Source organism: Bufo gargarizans, chromosome 2, assembly GCF_014858855.1.
Source record: "Bufo gargarizans isolate SCDJY-AF-19 chromosome 2, ASM1485885v1, whole genome shotgun sequence".
Taxonomy (NCBI): domain Eukaryota; kingdom Metazoa; phylum Chordata; class Amphibia; order Anura; family Bufonidae; genus Bufo; species Bufo gargarizans.
Window position 1 is genome coordinate 493,221,880 of NC_058081.1, and position 16,415 is coordinate 493,238,294.

Here is a 16,415-nt window from a genome sequence, read left to right on the forward strand (position 1 = left end):
ACATGTGCGTTATAGGATGTGGCTCTCTTTGCCAGATGTCTTCTCTTACACGTATCATTTAATGTGCCCTGCACACCTTTCAGCTACTTAATTTGAAGATTTTAAGGGTTTGTACCAAGATTTAAACATATCCCTAGCCATATAATGTGAATAAGCATCTGATCAATTGCTGGGACCCTGAAAATCTAAATGCAGGTTATCAAAAATGCAGACAGCACACCTCAAAAAAGATAGATCATGTCCTATTCTTGTCTATTTTGCGGACCAGAACAGGTATTGTTACAGTGAGTCTACAAAAAAAACATGCGTAACACAGACAGTCTCACGGATGTCATCCGTATTTTGCAGATCCGTGTTTTGCTCACTGCAAAATACCTATGGTAGAGTGAATGCCTCTTAACTCTCATTTACATCAGTCATTAGCATACATCATGGTGCAAAGGTATGGCTACACCTAGCAGGCATAGTTTTCTGGTGCACGGACAGGTGATAGATGCACCATATTTAAAGTGGTTTTCTGAAATTTACTGAGCCCCTAGCCTGCATCTCCTACTGAAAACGTCATGCTTACCTGCTTCCCGCAGCGCCGGTCTCATACATTGGCTCCCATTCCATATTCCGTGGCTTGTTTTCTACTAGCCAGGTGTGGACATGGTCTTGTGCGCCGCTGAAGCCAGTCGTTGGACGAGACCGTGTCCATACCCCGTCCTAAAGATGGAGGAATGGGAGCCAGCATGCGGGACCAGAGCAGTGGATGGCAGATAAGTATGAATCTTTTAGTAGGCTATGCAGGGTTAATAATTATTCCTGGAAAACCTTTTTAAGACTGGCCAATCAAACGCTAGTCTTACTAAATTCTCCCATATTTTATGTATTTTTGCCTGCAGATGAAGAGCTAAGCAATGGCTTTGTTAGTTGAGAAAATCTGACTAGTGGAAATGGGATTCATTACTTACATCAGGGATCAGCAACCTTCGGCACTCCAGCTGTGGTGAAACTACAATTCCCAGCATGCTCCATGGAGGCAAATGACCCACTCTTCCTCCATCATATTGTGATTAAGCTAAATAAAAACACTGACAACTTTTTTTTCTTAATGGAATAGAAATGGCCCAAGTGCTTTATTAAGGGTAACCAAGATTAAAACCAATAAATAATTTAATTAATTAATAATAAAAACCATAACAATAAATACCAATTTAAAACCATCCATATAGACCAAGATCCCCTCAGCATCAGCTGAGCGATACAGCCCCTCTAATAAAGCACAGCGACAGATAGCACAAAATTAAAGGGGTGGGAGGGCGGGCGCTGTCCAGATCCGCGGCGACCGCCCTGAGGTAGCGGTGAACCTGGGAATATAAAGGGGACAAATTTCCCGCCTTGCGGGCAGGGACAGATCACAGAGCTGGAAATCTCCCCCAGCAACAGGGCAGCAACCAATTAGAAGCTCCTCTTCAGTTGCCATACAGAATCTCCAACATAAACAAAACCAGCTCCAACCGGATTCTTCTTCTTTGACCTGTAAAATAAGAGCGGGAAAAAGACGGGGGGGCAGAAAACACATACTGCCTAGTAACGGACATAAAATATGGGGGTCATTGCCCCATGTGTCCCCCAAGCTAAACGCTCTGGTGGGCCCTCACATTCATTTCTATGTGAGTTCTTAGAAGAGGAGAGTAAGTATGCATGCTGTAGTTTCACAACATCTGGAGTGCTGGAGGTTGCCTACCCCTGACTTACATTATGAGCAATCATTGGGCACCTCAAGAACTGCCATTATGGAGGTATAGCAATAAGTTGCTGGTTTTGCATTCATTATATTCTCCTGTATGTTGGCCAAACCTCAAGCAGCTTCAAGTGCTTGCTCTGCTGTGGATAGACTTTGGGCATCTAAAGGACCTCATACACATTGTGTTGTCGGACTAATCCTTTGGTTTTGTAGTCATCTCATTTTATGTTCATTATATTTTCATGTTTGTAGGCCTATTCTCAAGTAGCTTTAAAGTACTTGCCTTGCTGTGGCTGCAATTTAGCTCCAATTCTGGTTATGTGGAGTTATCCTCTAGCCACAACATAAGCAATAACTATTAGACTGGTGGAGGTCCTACTGCTGGGACCACCAGTGATCACAAGAATGGAGCCTCCATCCCCCTGAATTGATGGAAGCGACAGGTCCATTCATCTCTGGAGTTCTGGAAATAGCGGAGCGCTGTTCTAGGCTGTCCCCGAAACTCCTGTGGAGGTGAATGGAGCTTCAGTTTGCATGCCCGACCTGACATTCAAATCATTTTGCCTTGCTCCTAGAGGTACGGGGTTGACGGCTATTAATTGTGTATGGCAACTTTAAACACAGGGTTATTGATCTATGTGTTGTGCTTTCCCCAATAGCTTGGTATCCTGATAACAAGCAGGAGAGGGACTGGCCTGATTATGATGACACTTCCAGTGTGAAAAGTGAAGGAGCAGTCCGAGGTGGCTTCAGAGGAAGGGGCCGTGGACGGGGAAGAGGGAGAGGACGTGGGCGTGGTGGCACTCGCTGTAAGTACAAATAAGACTTTAGGACCCATCCTCCTACTATACTACACAATTACATCCACTTCAGTTATAAACACTACAATGGCCATAGCACTAATAGAATTTCCGCCAAACCTCATGATATTGGCCCACACGAGTCCTGTTTTTGTCAGGGCGCTTTGAGGTTGAACATGGCCTTACTAGAAGACAAGGTGGGCCTGTCTCTGCCCTATGTAGGCATATGTATTTACATTGCATAATACCCCCACTGCAACACTGCACCCCACATACCTATAGTTACTGATGGAGAGGAAGTTGTGAGGATCCATATTGATTGACGTTCCGTTTTTGAAGCGGAAATAGCTGGAATGGTTTAATTTTTTTGTTATTCCTTGTGCAAATATGAATTAATTGCCAAATGGATATTAGCATTCTCCTCATCAATAAAGATGTCCCTACATACACAGTCTGACCCTCGTGGGAGGTCTGGCTCCCAGCACCTCTGTTAATCAGCTTTCTGAAGAGGCCGCGGCAATCTTTGGGTTCTTCATGGTACAACAAACACAGTACATGGTATTAATTTGAATGGGACTGAGCTGTATAAAGGCCATGTGACCGGTGGACATGATGTCACAGGCTGAGGGAGAGACCACAGCACTCCTCCAAATGCTGGGGTCACTGCCAACAGCTGATCAACAGGGTGCCGGGTCAAACCGCCAATCATCATAAGTATTTATCTCCTAGAAAAATCCCTTTAAAGCAATGGTGAACCTTACAATAAGCTTTATTTTTCTCACAGCTCATTTTGACTATCAGTATGGATACAGGAAATTTGACGGTACCGATGGGCCTCGGGGTCCTAAATATTCCAGTAATATTACTTACTACTATGACAACATGAGCAGTTCGGAGCTGTACAGCGTTGATCAGGAGCTGCTGAAGGATTACATCAAGAGGCAGATGTAAGTTGACTTATTACCTAGTTGAGAATCTTGTAGTAATGGTGCTCTTCTGGCGGGGTGGCGGCAGTCTCTGGAATTTTTTCACTAGTTCTCCCGTGCATTGAACATGGAGAAATCCATAGTTTAAACTTCCTTCATAGGCTGGAAGGCTGTAGGTTTTTCACACCGTAGTCCAGTGCAGAGGTTTTCAACATGTGGCTCTCCCGTCAGTTGATCTACTATGACTGCCAGCATACCTGTCTGTACATGCTGGGAGTGATTGTTTCACAACAGTTGAAGACTAACTGAAGTCTATCTGTATAGTGCCTCCCGCAGTTTGCTCTTTTTATAATTTCTCTGTCCTGCTCACTGAGAGAAGCACACGCTTGGTTCAGTCCTTAAGTTGCCACCAGCCGTAGTAGAATGGACTCCTCCCCGGGGAAAATGCATGACCCCTAAGCTGCCAACTGTAAGACTCCATGTTAGCGGCCAACCTCTCTACTATTAGATGACCTTCCCCATTTGATGACCTCTTGGGACATGGACCTAAAAAGTGAAATTGCTTTGTATTTAGTGCAATGTACACAAATTTGGTAATCTTTCTGTCTGTTTTCCAGAGAATATTACTTCAGTGTGGACAACCTACAGAGAGACTTTTTCCTGCGCAGGAAGATGGATTCTGAGGGTTTCCTGCCCATCGGGTTAATAGCAAGCTTTCATAGGGTGCAGGCTCTCACCACTGACGTCGGACTGATCGTTAAGGTGAGGCAGCTGATCTGCTTCTGCGTTTTCCAGGCCTCATACTGTTTTCTGAGGCTCTGTGGTGGTCTACGTTTTAATCATTTTTATGAATATTATTATTTATTTTTTTCCTTCAGGCGCTAAAGGATAGTAAAGTCGTAGAAATAATTGATGAAAAGATCAGACGGAAAGACGATCCCGATGCTTGGCCTCTGCCCGGCCCTTCTCTCACCGATGCTTCTCAGACAGACTTCACCCAGCTCATCAACTGCCCAGAGTTTGTACCAAGGCAAGGATACCAGAAAGAGACGGGTGAGTGTACATAGTAGGCCTCATTTCCCACAGTAACCAATAAGAACTCGGCTCTCATTTTTTTAAACTGTGCTGGTAAACTGAAAGCAGCACTGTGACTGCTTGCTGTGGGATAGTCTTTCCATTACGCTGTTTTGAGGCCTGTATTCGATTCTTGGCCACTGCATGCACCATTGTTACTTAAGTGCAGCTTCATGTTTAATATTTTGATTTTACTTACAGAATTCCCTATAATTTCATTTATCCACCCAATAGGATATTGGAGTGTGAAGAGACAATCGTACAGCTCCTGAAGTTGTTCATGCATTACAGTTGCACGACAGGTTTATGAACCAAGTCTTAAAATTTTTAAGAACATTTTCAAAACCCACTTTTTAAGGACCAGTTCAGGTCTGAAGTCACTTTGTGGGGCTTACATAGTGGAAACCCCCCATAAATGACCCCATTGTAGAAACTACACCCCCTCAAGTTACTCAAAACTGATTTTTACAAACTTTAACCCTTTAGGTGTTCCACAAGAATTAAAGAAAATGGAGATGACATTTCTAAATTTCACTTTTTTGGCACATTTTTACATTTTAATAAAAAAAATAATTCTTTAACACATTGCGGGTTAACAGCCAAACAACTCAATATTTAGAAAAGGAGCACCATATGGTTTTTAGAAGGCAGATTTTGCTGAACTGTTTTTTAGATGCCATGTCCCATTTGAAGCCCCCCTGATGCACCTTACAGTAGAAACTCCCAAAAAGTGACCCCATTTTGGAACCTAGGCGTTAAGGTGCTGATTTTATTGGTACTATTTTGGGGTACATATGATTTTTTTATTTGCTCTATATTAAGTTTTTTGTGAGGCACTGTTTTTACTTTTTATAGAGCAGGTTGTTACGGACACTACTATATCAAATATGTCTATTTTCTTTGTTTTAATTTTCCTTAATAAAGCATTTTTGACAGAATAATTGTTTTTGTGTGCATTTTCTGAACGCTTTTTTTTTATGCCGATTGTCTTGTGCAGGGGCTTTTTTTGCAGGAAGAGTAGACTTTTTTTTTTTTTTTTTTTTTTTTTTTATTGGTACCATTTTTGGGTACTTATGATTTTTTTGATCATTCATTATTACACTTTATGTGGCAAGGTGACCAAAACATTGGTTGTTTTAGCTGTATTTATTTATTTTTACGGTGATCACTTGAGGGGTTAGATCATGTGACATTTTTATAGAGCAGATCGTTACGGACGTGGCAATACATAATGTGTATTTTTCTTATTTAAGTTTTACAAAATAGCATTTTTGAAACCAAAAAAATATTCTGAGAGCCATAACTTTTGTTATTTATTTATTTTACACTTTGCGTCCCCCATAAGGTCATACAAGACCTCTGGGGGACATTTAACTTCACATAAATTCCGCCCCCCCCTATTTATTTCTCCTGTAACTGGGGCCGACATAGTAGCCCCAGTTACAGGGAAAATACACCCCCCAGAGGCGCTGTACAGCCTCAATGCAGGGCTGATTGAGGTCTGTGGAAGACCCGACAGCTCCTGCACTCTCCCGGCCCTGGCAGTCACATGACCACTGGGCCAGGACAAGAAGTGTATAGCGGTTCCTGATGTGTATACACAGCGCTCTAGAAGGCAGGGACACCTGTGAACTGTCCCTGCCTTCCCTCTGGGGTGCCCTGCTGTCACGGACAGCATGCCCCCCCCCGCTTGGCAGCTGCACGATTAACGTGCAGCTGCCATCTCTGGACGTTAAGGAACATCCTTTCGGAGATTAACGTCCACCCATAGGACGTGTTACATATCCTATGGGCGGGTGTGAAGTGGTTAATGAAATGAAGGCTGCACTGTCATTGGCTGTTAGTGGCCACAGTCAGGGGTGTTTTGTGTTAGGTTTTTTGCTTTATTTTTCTTTAACATTGTTGCAAATATCCTCCAATGCGCTTTTTGCTGAAGCTCTATCCAAACTGGTGTGAAGGAGAAGTGGCTTAGTAGACCATAGCAATCAGATTCCAGCTTTCATTCTTCAAAGGAGCTCTAAAAAATGAAAGGTGGAATCTGGTTGCTATGGTCTACTAAGCCAGTTTTCCTTTACACCAGTTTAAATCTTCCCCTTTGTGTCTTTTCGTGGCCCATGTTGCCGTCTTTCATGGCTGAGCTGGGAATAACCCACAGTAAGCGCTGGTCCGGGCCGAAGTTATGGTTCTTCGCTGTCTGTAACTGTCAATTCACTGAACACGAACTATGCAAATAGCACAGCACTACTACTACACTTCTACTCTATTTGCGTAGCTCCCATTCACTGCTATGGGAATTACACGAACAACGGAGCACCGACACTTCCATAACTCTGCCTCCCCAGGCCGGTTCTTTCTGTGGATTATTCCCTTCTTGCCCATGAAAGGGTGTGATCACACATATCCTTTAAAAAGTATTGGTCTGGTGCTCCCATCAATCTCTTTTCTTTTCACAACTGCATCATCTGTTCCAGTTTTAACCAAATCTTAGATGTAAATTGCTAAATGTATGAAACTCTAAAGTCCTCCCATTGCCAAGTAACGGTATGGTCCTACAATGTGTTGCGACTCTGCCTGACCCCCTGTCTCTTTTCAGAATCTGCACCTGGCTCTCCACGGACTGCCAGCCCCAATTTGCCTACTAAAACTGAGGAAGTGAGCAACCTAAAGACTATGCCAAAAGGGCTTTCTGCCAGCTTACCAGATCTGGACTCTGAGAGCTGGATAGAGGTGAAGAAGAGGCCACGGCCCTCACCAGCCAGAGCAAAGGTAAGAATTTCAGGGCAAAAAAAAAAACCTTTTTGCTTGACAAATATAATCCAAAGTTCAACATTGGGTTTACTTAATCCCAGTTTGGAGCCATAGCTTGCTTGTCCTTTGAGTACATTCTTGCGTTCATATTACTTTGCCAACATTCTCCACATTGTAGATATCCGGCTGTTGCAAAGTTACAACTTCCAGGTTGGGAACGTCTGCTGTAGGGTTCATTTACACAGCCATAGGGGGCTCCGTGCCTGTGCTGCGGTCCTCAAATAGCAGGCACTGTGAATCCTGTATTGCGGTGAGGACCCATTAACTCGAACGGGTCCACGGTCCGTAAAAGATAAGACATGTCCGATCCTTTGCGGTGCAGAAGCACAGACCCGAAAGCGCTTCAGAGTGTTTCCGTGGGTACCTCCACTCTGCAAAAGATAGAGCATGTGCTATCTTTTGCAGATCGCGGACCCATGTAAGTCAATTGCGGTCCGCAATAGGAACACAGAGCCTTTACTGTTGTGTGTATGGGCCCTTAGGGCTCATTCACACGACTGTATCAATGTGCTGTCTACATTTTGCGAAACGTAAAATCCTTCTCCATGATAGAAATGCCTATTCTTATCTGCAAATACGGACAAGAATAGGACATGTTCTATCTTTTTTGCGGGGCCACTTAATGGACATACGGTTGCGTTGCCATTGAAATGAACGGGTCCACATGTGATCCACAAAATTGCATTTCCATCTCGACCTTCCAAGAACCATAACGTCTTTATTTTTCTATAAGTGTAAATGGTAGGGATTGTTTTTGCTTGATAAGTTTCCTTTTTTTGCTGGTACATATGGATGGAGGTACATATGAAAAACTGCATTCGCAGGGCAGCATTAAAGACATGCTAAAATTATTTTGCCAATCAGTGTGGTTATGGCTTTACCAAATTTTTATACCATATTTTGGACGCACCTAGGATTTGGAGAGGAAAATAATATATTAAAAAAAAAACACGTACCTCACTTGCTCTGAATGGCACTTCTGTAAAGTCACTGCTCCCTGGTCATCTTCTGGCTGTGGTGATGCACTGTGACCTGATGTCGCACACCGTTGGGTCATAGTGCGCTCCTTCGCACACTATGTCCTAAGGCTGTACGCAGTTGGGGCCCAGAAGAAGATTAGGGAGGATGAGTAGAGCCAGTGCAGCACTTCCCGCGCCTCTCACATGCTGATGACTGCTTCCATCATGGAACGGTCATTAGTATTTGGACTATTAAGTTGCACTGCCGCTTTTCCTTTTTTTTTTTTTTTTTCTACTTTAACACTGGTTCTATTTTGTATATCTTTATCCCTTTTTTTTTTACGGTACACTTTTTTATTTCTGGTTGAGATGAATGCAGTATATTCTACAGAAAGTTTGGTTGAATGACGTTGTGTTCTTTCCATGATCCTCCGTTCTTTCCAGCTCCAGGGATGCTAGTAGTAACACCTCTTTTAAATTAACCTAGAAGCCAGATGAGGTGAAGCAGCCTGTAGCGCAGACGACACCTGCCCCAGTGACAACCCCGAAACCACCCAAAGAGCAAGATGAACCGGAAGAGCTGGACTTTATGTTTGACGAGGAGATGGAGCAGATTGATGGCAGGAAGAACACCTTCACTGACTGGTCGGATGAGGACTCGGATTATGAGATTGATGACCGGGATGTAAACAAAATCCTTATTGTCACTCAAACCCCACCGTCACTGCGCAAGCATCCTGGAGGAGATCGGACTGGCAACCATACGTCTCGGGCGAAGATGAGTTCAGAATTTGCCAAAGTAATCAATGATGGCCTGTACTACTATGAGCAGGACCTGTGGACGGAGCAGTTTGAGCCAGAGTATTCACAGATCAAGGTTAGTGCAAGTGGCACAATCCTAAACCCAAACATGTTGCCAGGCTGATCGAGGGGCTACTTTACTTTATAATACCTGGTAGGCTTTATGCAGACAACTGCTCATAATGGTTTCCAAGCTTGCCGGACTTTACCGTTTCCATTATAGCCGGATCCCCATTGTCTGTATTGGGAACTGGCAGTAACCCGCCCATTTTCTGGCATATATGCTGACGAAAAATGTGTGTAGCATTTTTATTTTATTTTTTTGTCCTGTTATTGGCTGGTATATATGCCGGAGTTCACAATGCTGATGTGAACCCGGCCTTAGAGATCATACTTGCTATATGGCAGAATACACTAGAGCATTATGTTACCAAAAACACTGATTTATGGGGAGCAGTTTAAGAATGTCATTTAGATCTTTGCAGGTATCAGATTTACCCATAGTAGCTTCACTGGAGAGTGATCAGAAGACTAGGGATTTCCTTTTACTGAATGCAGACTGACTGGTATACAACATACTGTAAAGGAAGAAAGCTTCTGTGAACGTGCAGTTCCCCATATTTTCAGATGATTCCTAATATGTAATTGCTATGTGAGTAATTACCTAGTCTGTAGTATTAGGGTCCATTCACATGTCCGTGGTGTGTTGCGGATCCGCAACACACCCGGCCGGCACCCCCTCTAGAAATGCCTATTCTTGTCCCCAGAATACGACCTGTTCTATCTTTTGCGGAGCTGCGGACCGGAAGTTCGGGGCCACGCTCCGCAAATGCGGAAACGGAGAGCACACTCTGCTTCTCGTTCGGCCCCATAGAGAATAAATGGGTCCGCTCCCATTCCGCAAAATTGCGGTACAGGTGCGGACCCTTTTGCGGACGTGTGAATGGGGCCTTAGTCTGTTGTGATCCTCTTCAAGGCGTTTCACTTAAAGAGCATCTGTCAGCAGATTAGTACCTATGATACTGGCTGACCTGTTACATGTGCACTTGGCAGCTGAAGGCATCTATGTTGGTTCATATGTGGGGAAAAAATGAAGTGTTCATATATGCAAATGAGCTTCTAGAAGCAATGGGGGCGTTGCCGTTACTCCTAGAGGCTCTGCAACTGCCACGGCCCCCGCACGGTAATTGACAGGACCTTGCAGTCGTGATGATTTTTTCACTGCCTGTTCCTGTTATTTAACATGAAGAGGGCGCAGGAGTTGCAGAAAGAGCAGAACCTCTAGGTGTAACTGCAACTCCCCTATTGCTCTTAGAGGCTCATTTGCATATATTAAAACTTAATTTTGTCAGCAATGACTAAACAGATGCCTTCAGCTGCCAAGTGCACATGTAACAGGTCAGCCAGTTTCATAGGTACAAATCTGCTGACAGATGCCCTTTAAATGAATGTTCACTAGGCATTGGTTCTTAAAGGCTTTCTCTGGGAATAAAGAAAATTACTTAAATATTTATAAATTAGCAGGGCAAGTTACTTCATAACACTGAGGAGCTGCCTCATCCTCCTCCCCGCTCTGCTTGTCAGGGATTATGGCTCTGAATACAGTTTAATATAATCTTCAGCAGGATCTCTGTAGAAATGGAGTTCATGAATAGACATGAAGTACAGAGAGGAGGTGGTGATGTGACTGATGAGCAGCAGCCCTTGTATGCAGTCTACATTACCACAGTCTGTCCTGTCCATCTTCTCTCTCTACTTCATGTCTCCTCATGAACTCCATTCCCCAGAGATTCAACTGAAGATCTTATCAGCTGTATTCAGTGTTGTAAAGTAACTTGTCCTCTTGTGTGATTAGGACGGCGGCCATTTTATTTCTCCTTAATGATTGCTCCCTAGACAAAACAAACCATTATAACTAATGAAAGTTTTTTGTATTATATTTATTTATATATTTTTTATTTAATTATTCCTGGAGAACCGCTTTAATAAAGTTATGGTATACATCCCCCTGGTACAGCAGAGGTATGTACCCTGTGATGGTTAATTGTATTGACCGTGTGACGCGTTCTTGTTAGTCACATGCTTTCACAGCACTTTCCAGGTCCGGCCTTTCATTTTGGATAGTCTAGCCCTGTGACTTGTCAATGGGTACATTCTAGTGCTGTTTACCTGCACTAGTGCTGGGCATGATCCGTGAAGTGGTGATGGGGAGGCATACAATGCCTTGTCTTTGTGAAGAACCTCTGGAACAGATCACCACCTCATTTCAGAGAAGGTTGGCTGGGCTTCAGACAAGGTCCTGTTATTGGTAGTACGTTGTGTACTAGCACTGCCTTGTGTTTCCTGAAGGTACTGGTAGATTGTGCTCGCCTCTAATGGCTCTAAATATTCCAATATTGGTTTCTTTTCGCATTGGGCTGCATTTTATGTTCCCAATTAACCAGTTTGCGGCTGATGTTTTATTAGTGACATGACTATAATTAAGAACAATCTACTTTGTTCTAAATGCAAACTTGCCATCCTTGAATACTCACTATGGTTTAAAGGGTGTAAAATAAAGACTTTTATTTTAAATCCCGGAGTGCGGTACTGTATGGTTAAATAATTGTGACTCTGATTTTATAGCCTTAAGCTAATTGTCTAGTGCTTGGTTAGAGGTAACGTCATTAATCAGAGCTGTAGGTTTCTGGCCACTTACCAAAGGTGGATTTGAAATAAATAGGGGACCCATTTCCATTTAAGTGTTAAATGAAAGTGTGATGTTCCAATCTCCACAGTGTAATACCTACAAGTCTGCTCCCTTTAACAATCTACTTCCTTTTTCATTGTAGCAAGAGGTGGAGAACTTCAAAAAGGTGAACATGATCAGTCGGGAGCAGTTTGACAATTTAACCCCAGAACCACCTGTCGATCCAAATCAAGAAGTTCCACCTGGACCTCCGAGATTTCAGCAAGGTAATTTTTTATCATTTATTACGTCCTCCATAACAGCACACGTGGAGGATGTCCTTATATACCTCTAAAGGGGCAGGAAAAGCAGAGGTGTTAAAAGACCCCTCCCTCCCCTCCTACACCAGTGTTCTTCCTGTCCTTTACAGGTCAGCAGCGAGGGGATCCCTGTTATGGGGGAAAGTTTATGCTTTGGCATAGGAGCCTCGCCTTCCATCCCTGAATCGGAGGGCTCAGCTAGCTCCCCCCAGCCTTACCAGTACCTATTGAGACCGCGTGGTCTGGTTGCGGTGTCCGCTTCCTCTCTGGAGAGGCTCTCTGCACCGTACTGCATCCTCCTTCTCCGTCGGCGTTCCACATGCAGGGCACAGCCATATTGAAGGCAGTCCCAGGGGTGTCGTGGGGAGGGGGGCCGGGGGCTCTTTGTTTTTAAAGATGTAAGAATTATTTAGAGGGGAAGTCTGTCCAATTAAACAAAAAAATATATTATACCATTGTGAGCATTAGTTATATAAGTAATGCTCTTCCAAATCCCTACTGCTCCTGTTCTGACGCTCCCTGGGTCCCCTGCCAGTCCTTAACACAATCGCTGGCCTCAGCCTGTGAATGTCTGAGCAGTCACATTTTCTGTGTCACGATGGACCCTGAGGGGACTGGAGGAGACCCGGGGGAATCAATTGATGGGGGTATGACTGATTTTGTTTTACACCATTGTAAGCCATATTTAAAGACTTGTAATGGGCTCAACAACCACTTTAATTTCATGCGCATCCTGGAAATTAGGGCTCACTCTGTTATTAATTTTCAGTTCCCACTGATGCCTTGGCTAATAAACTGTTTGGTGCTCCTGAACCCTCCACAATTGCCCGCTCCCTACCAACCACAGTTCCTGAATCTCCAAATTACCGCAATGCTCGGACGCCCCGTACGCCTCGGACACCCCGGTTGAAGGATCCCACACTTACTCCTCGGTTTTACCCTGTTGTCAAGGAGGGCAGGACGATCGATGCCAAGGTGAGAATGTCTTGATAATTTGAATTGCCCTGGTCATTCCCAGGTTTTATGAAGAGCACTCGGTTATAATGGCCAAACATATCCAAGTTTTTCACCACGGGGGACATGTGGGTTTGATTTGACCTTGAATGGTATCAATGGGGCAGACTATCAAGGATTACAAAGGCTGCTTCCATTCCCAGTTAGGCTGGTAAGTCCTAGAGCCACATCCAGTTTGCTTTATGTCCTATTTGATGTCCATAGAAAACTGTAGCTGCAGACTGAACATCTGGAACTAAAGCATATTGGTGCTATGTAGAGAAAATGTCCAAAGGGCCTTAGTCATGGTGATTATTGGTGTCCCAGAAGTCATTTGAACATATTCAAGCAATCGCAATCTCTGACTTGGGTATAAAATGCCCTTTATCAGACAGACCTCTGAGATGATCAGCACAGGATTGCCCATCACTAATCTTCCTGAAATGTTTTGTCTTTAGACTCCTCGAAAAAGAAAAACACGTCACAGCTCTAACCCTCCCATGGAATGCCACGTTGGGTGGGTGATGGATTCAAGGGAACATCGACCACGAACTGCCTCTGTCAGGTAAGTTAAGATTTTAGTTTAGAGTAATCTAGCAGTAGCCATGTTTGTATCGAGATTTTTTCAAGCTGATTGTTCCTAACTCATAAGATGTGCAGATCTGTCTATACTTCATTTTGTGAATAGCTTCCATTTATATTTCCTGCAGCTCCAACGCCAGTCCCTCTGAGGGTGCCCCAGCTTTGAGCAACTATGGATGTACACCTCAGTCTCTGCCAAAGTTCCAGCATCCTTCTCATGAGCTGCTGAAAGAGAATGGATTCACACAACATGTTTACCACAAGTACCGCCGACGTTGCCTTAATGGTGAGGAGCATGAGCTAAATGACCTGTAAAGTCCGATGTATAGCCTTTACGCTTTTGGAAATTATAATTTTTTTTGCCTTCTTTGACAGAGAGGAAACGGCTAGGCATTGGCCAGTCCCAGGAGATGAACACCCTCTTCCGTTTCTGGTCTTTCTTCCTTCGAGATCACTTTAACAAGAAGATGTATGAAGAATTCCGGCAGCTTGCTGTTGAGGATGGAATGGAAGGCTACAGGTTGGTAGCGGCTTCTTGGGTTATTTTTCATAAGATCTGAATGTTGTTGTTTTTTTTTTAGTTTTGTTTTTCCTACCTTGAAATTTGTCTTTAGGTATGGCTTGGAGTGCCTTTTCCGATATTACAGCTATGGCCTAGAGAGGAAGTTCCGAGTGGACATATTCAGGGACTTCCAGGAAGAGACCAGGAGGGACTATGAGACAGGTGAGTAATGTGATACCTTGATGATATAAACTGCTACATTTATCTTTGCATCAGGGTAATCCATGTCCATTTCATTTTTCAAAGGTCAACTGTACGGACTTGAAAAATTTTGGGCCTTTTTGAAATATTCCAAAGCCAAAAACCTGGATATTGATCCAAAGTTGCAGAAATTCCTGAGCAAATTCCACCGGCTAGAGGATTTCCGAGTAGATGTAAGTAATGCCAAGTAGATGTTGCTGGCTTTATAGGTGTTGTGCTTCTAGATATTGATGACCTATCCGCATGATAGGTCATCAGTAAGAGTTTTTTTGGGGGGTCTGGCAGCCCACGTGATCAGCTGTTTTCGGCAAACACTGGACTGATATAGATGCCAAAGTCTCCGTCCACTGTGTAGTGGTCCTGACCGGTGTACTACAGCTCAGTTCGATTTTGGCAGCTGAACTGCAGTACACTGACAGCACCACTACACAGTCGATGACTGCTCTATCCACTGTTTCCAATGGCAGTCCGACAATGGCAGCACTGATTGGATAGAGTGAGACTGTGCAGGTACACACCCCCAACTGGTTACCACCCCTCTGTACCCTTACTGCAGACTGTTAGCAATTCATTCATAACTTCTAGTAGAAATAACACTGGAATGGTACAACATAGAGCCATAAGAATAGATGCTCCAGAATTATTACATGGGGAATGCATGTAGCTATTAACCCGTTCGCTACCAGCACCGTACATGTAGGCAGAGACCTGCGGCTAATTACCGTGACTGGCAATAATGCTGATTGCGGTAATTAAATTATTTTAGATGCCGTGACCAATTGAGGTCACAGCATCTTAATGCACAAAAACCCGGAAGCGCTTCCTACCGATGCCCCGTGTGGCCAATTCAGGCATCTGTATTTGCACTGAATACTTTCAGCCTCGCTGATGAGGCTGAAAGTGTTCATGCTGCAGTTCTTATTTTGGCCACCAGATTGCAGGCCAGTGTAAGAAATAAGCAAAATTGAGTTTAAATGGCATTTAAAAAATCCCTGATAGACCAAAATTTTAAATAAAAAAACATGATTTGGTGGCTCATATGAGCCTATAAATTATTACAAAAAAAAGTTTAAATCGCCCACCCTTTCCGTATAATTAAAAAATAAATACCTAAATAACAATAAATATAAACATGGGTATCGCCACGACTGAAAACGGGGGGAGGGTCAAAATGGACTATTGCCATTGCTTTTCTTGCCCAATGGCAATCAGTAAAAACTACAGATTGTTCCGCAAAAAATGAGCCCCTAAACAGCTCAGTAGACATAAGTATAAAAAAAAGTTATGGGGGTCAGAATATGGTGATATAAAATTGATCAGTTTAAATTTATTTTTACACTATTTGGACATAAAGAATCTATACATATCCCAGGGTATCGTTGTAATCATACTGACCCAGAGAATGAAGGGCATGGGTCAGTTTTGCCATAAACAAAACCCGTAAAACAGTGGAGAAATTGCGCTTTTATTTTTTCAATTCCACTCCATTTGTAATTTTTTTTGTAATGCGTCCCACTATATTTTTGCCATAATTAATGGTTGCATTAGAAAGTGCAACTTGTCCCGCAAAAAATAAGCTCTCATACAGCTATGTGAATATTAAAAAGTTATGGCTCAAGGAAAATAGGGAAGAAAAATGAAAATTAATTAAAACCAGCTCAGGCAAAATGGCAGCCCCCATAATCACAATCAGGAAATACTATAAAATTTATAATCTGTAAATAACAGATTAACAAAACAATAAAAGTTACTATCTTGTAATTTTGATGACCCATCCCCTTCAAGACGAGAGTAAATTGATATTTGAATACACCTGTAGTGGTACTACATGGACTTCAAGTTATTATATACCTTTCTCATGTGGAGCTGTAATTACTACTGTACCTCTGCATTGTAGCCCTTTGTGGCTGTTATCACCTTATTCACACTCCAGAGTCATTAATATAATGGTTTTTGGTTGTGTGGATATTTAAAGGAATTAGAAGAACA

The 16,415-nt window shown here is 43.1% G+C and overlaps 1 protein-coding gene across 3 annotated transcripts in view; it reads left to right on the forward strand.

The window, feature by feature from the left end:
• Positions 1–16,415, forward strand: part of LARP1 (La ribonucleoprotein 1, translational regulator) — a 57,210-nt gene that overhangs the window by 37,219 nt on the left and 3,576 nt on the right. For all 3 annotated transcript variants that reach the window (XM_044281186.1, XM_044281187.1, XM_044281188.1), the window contains 13 exons: positions 2,392–2,541; positions 3,317–3,479; positions 4,076–4,220; positions 4,337–4,511; positions 7,126–7,298; positions 8,787–9,176; positions 11,932–12,055; positions 12,858–13,063; positions 13,540–13,646; positions 13,792–13,949; positions 14,039–14,183; positions 14,278–14,387; positions 14,472–14,599. In XM_044281186.1, the coding sequence (XP_044137121.1) occupies positions 2,392–2,541; positions 3,317–3,479; positions 4,076–4,220; positions 4,337–4,511; positions 7,126–7,298; positions 8,787–9,176; positions 11,932–12,055; positions 12,858–13,063; positions 13,540–13,646; positions 13,792–13,949; positions 14,039–14,183; positions 14,278–14,387; positions 14,472–14,599 (2,174 nt within the window). The remainder of the gene's footprint in view (positions 1–2,391; positions 2,542–3,316; positions 3,480–4,075; positions 4,221–4,336; positions 4,512–7,125; positions 7,299–8,786; positions 9,177–11,931; positions 12,056–12,857; positions 13,064–13,539; positions 13,647–13,791; positions 13,950–14,038; positions 14,184–14,277; positions 14,388–14,471; positions 14,600–16,415) is intronic.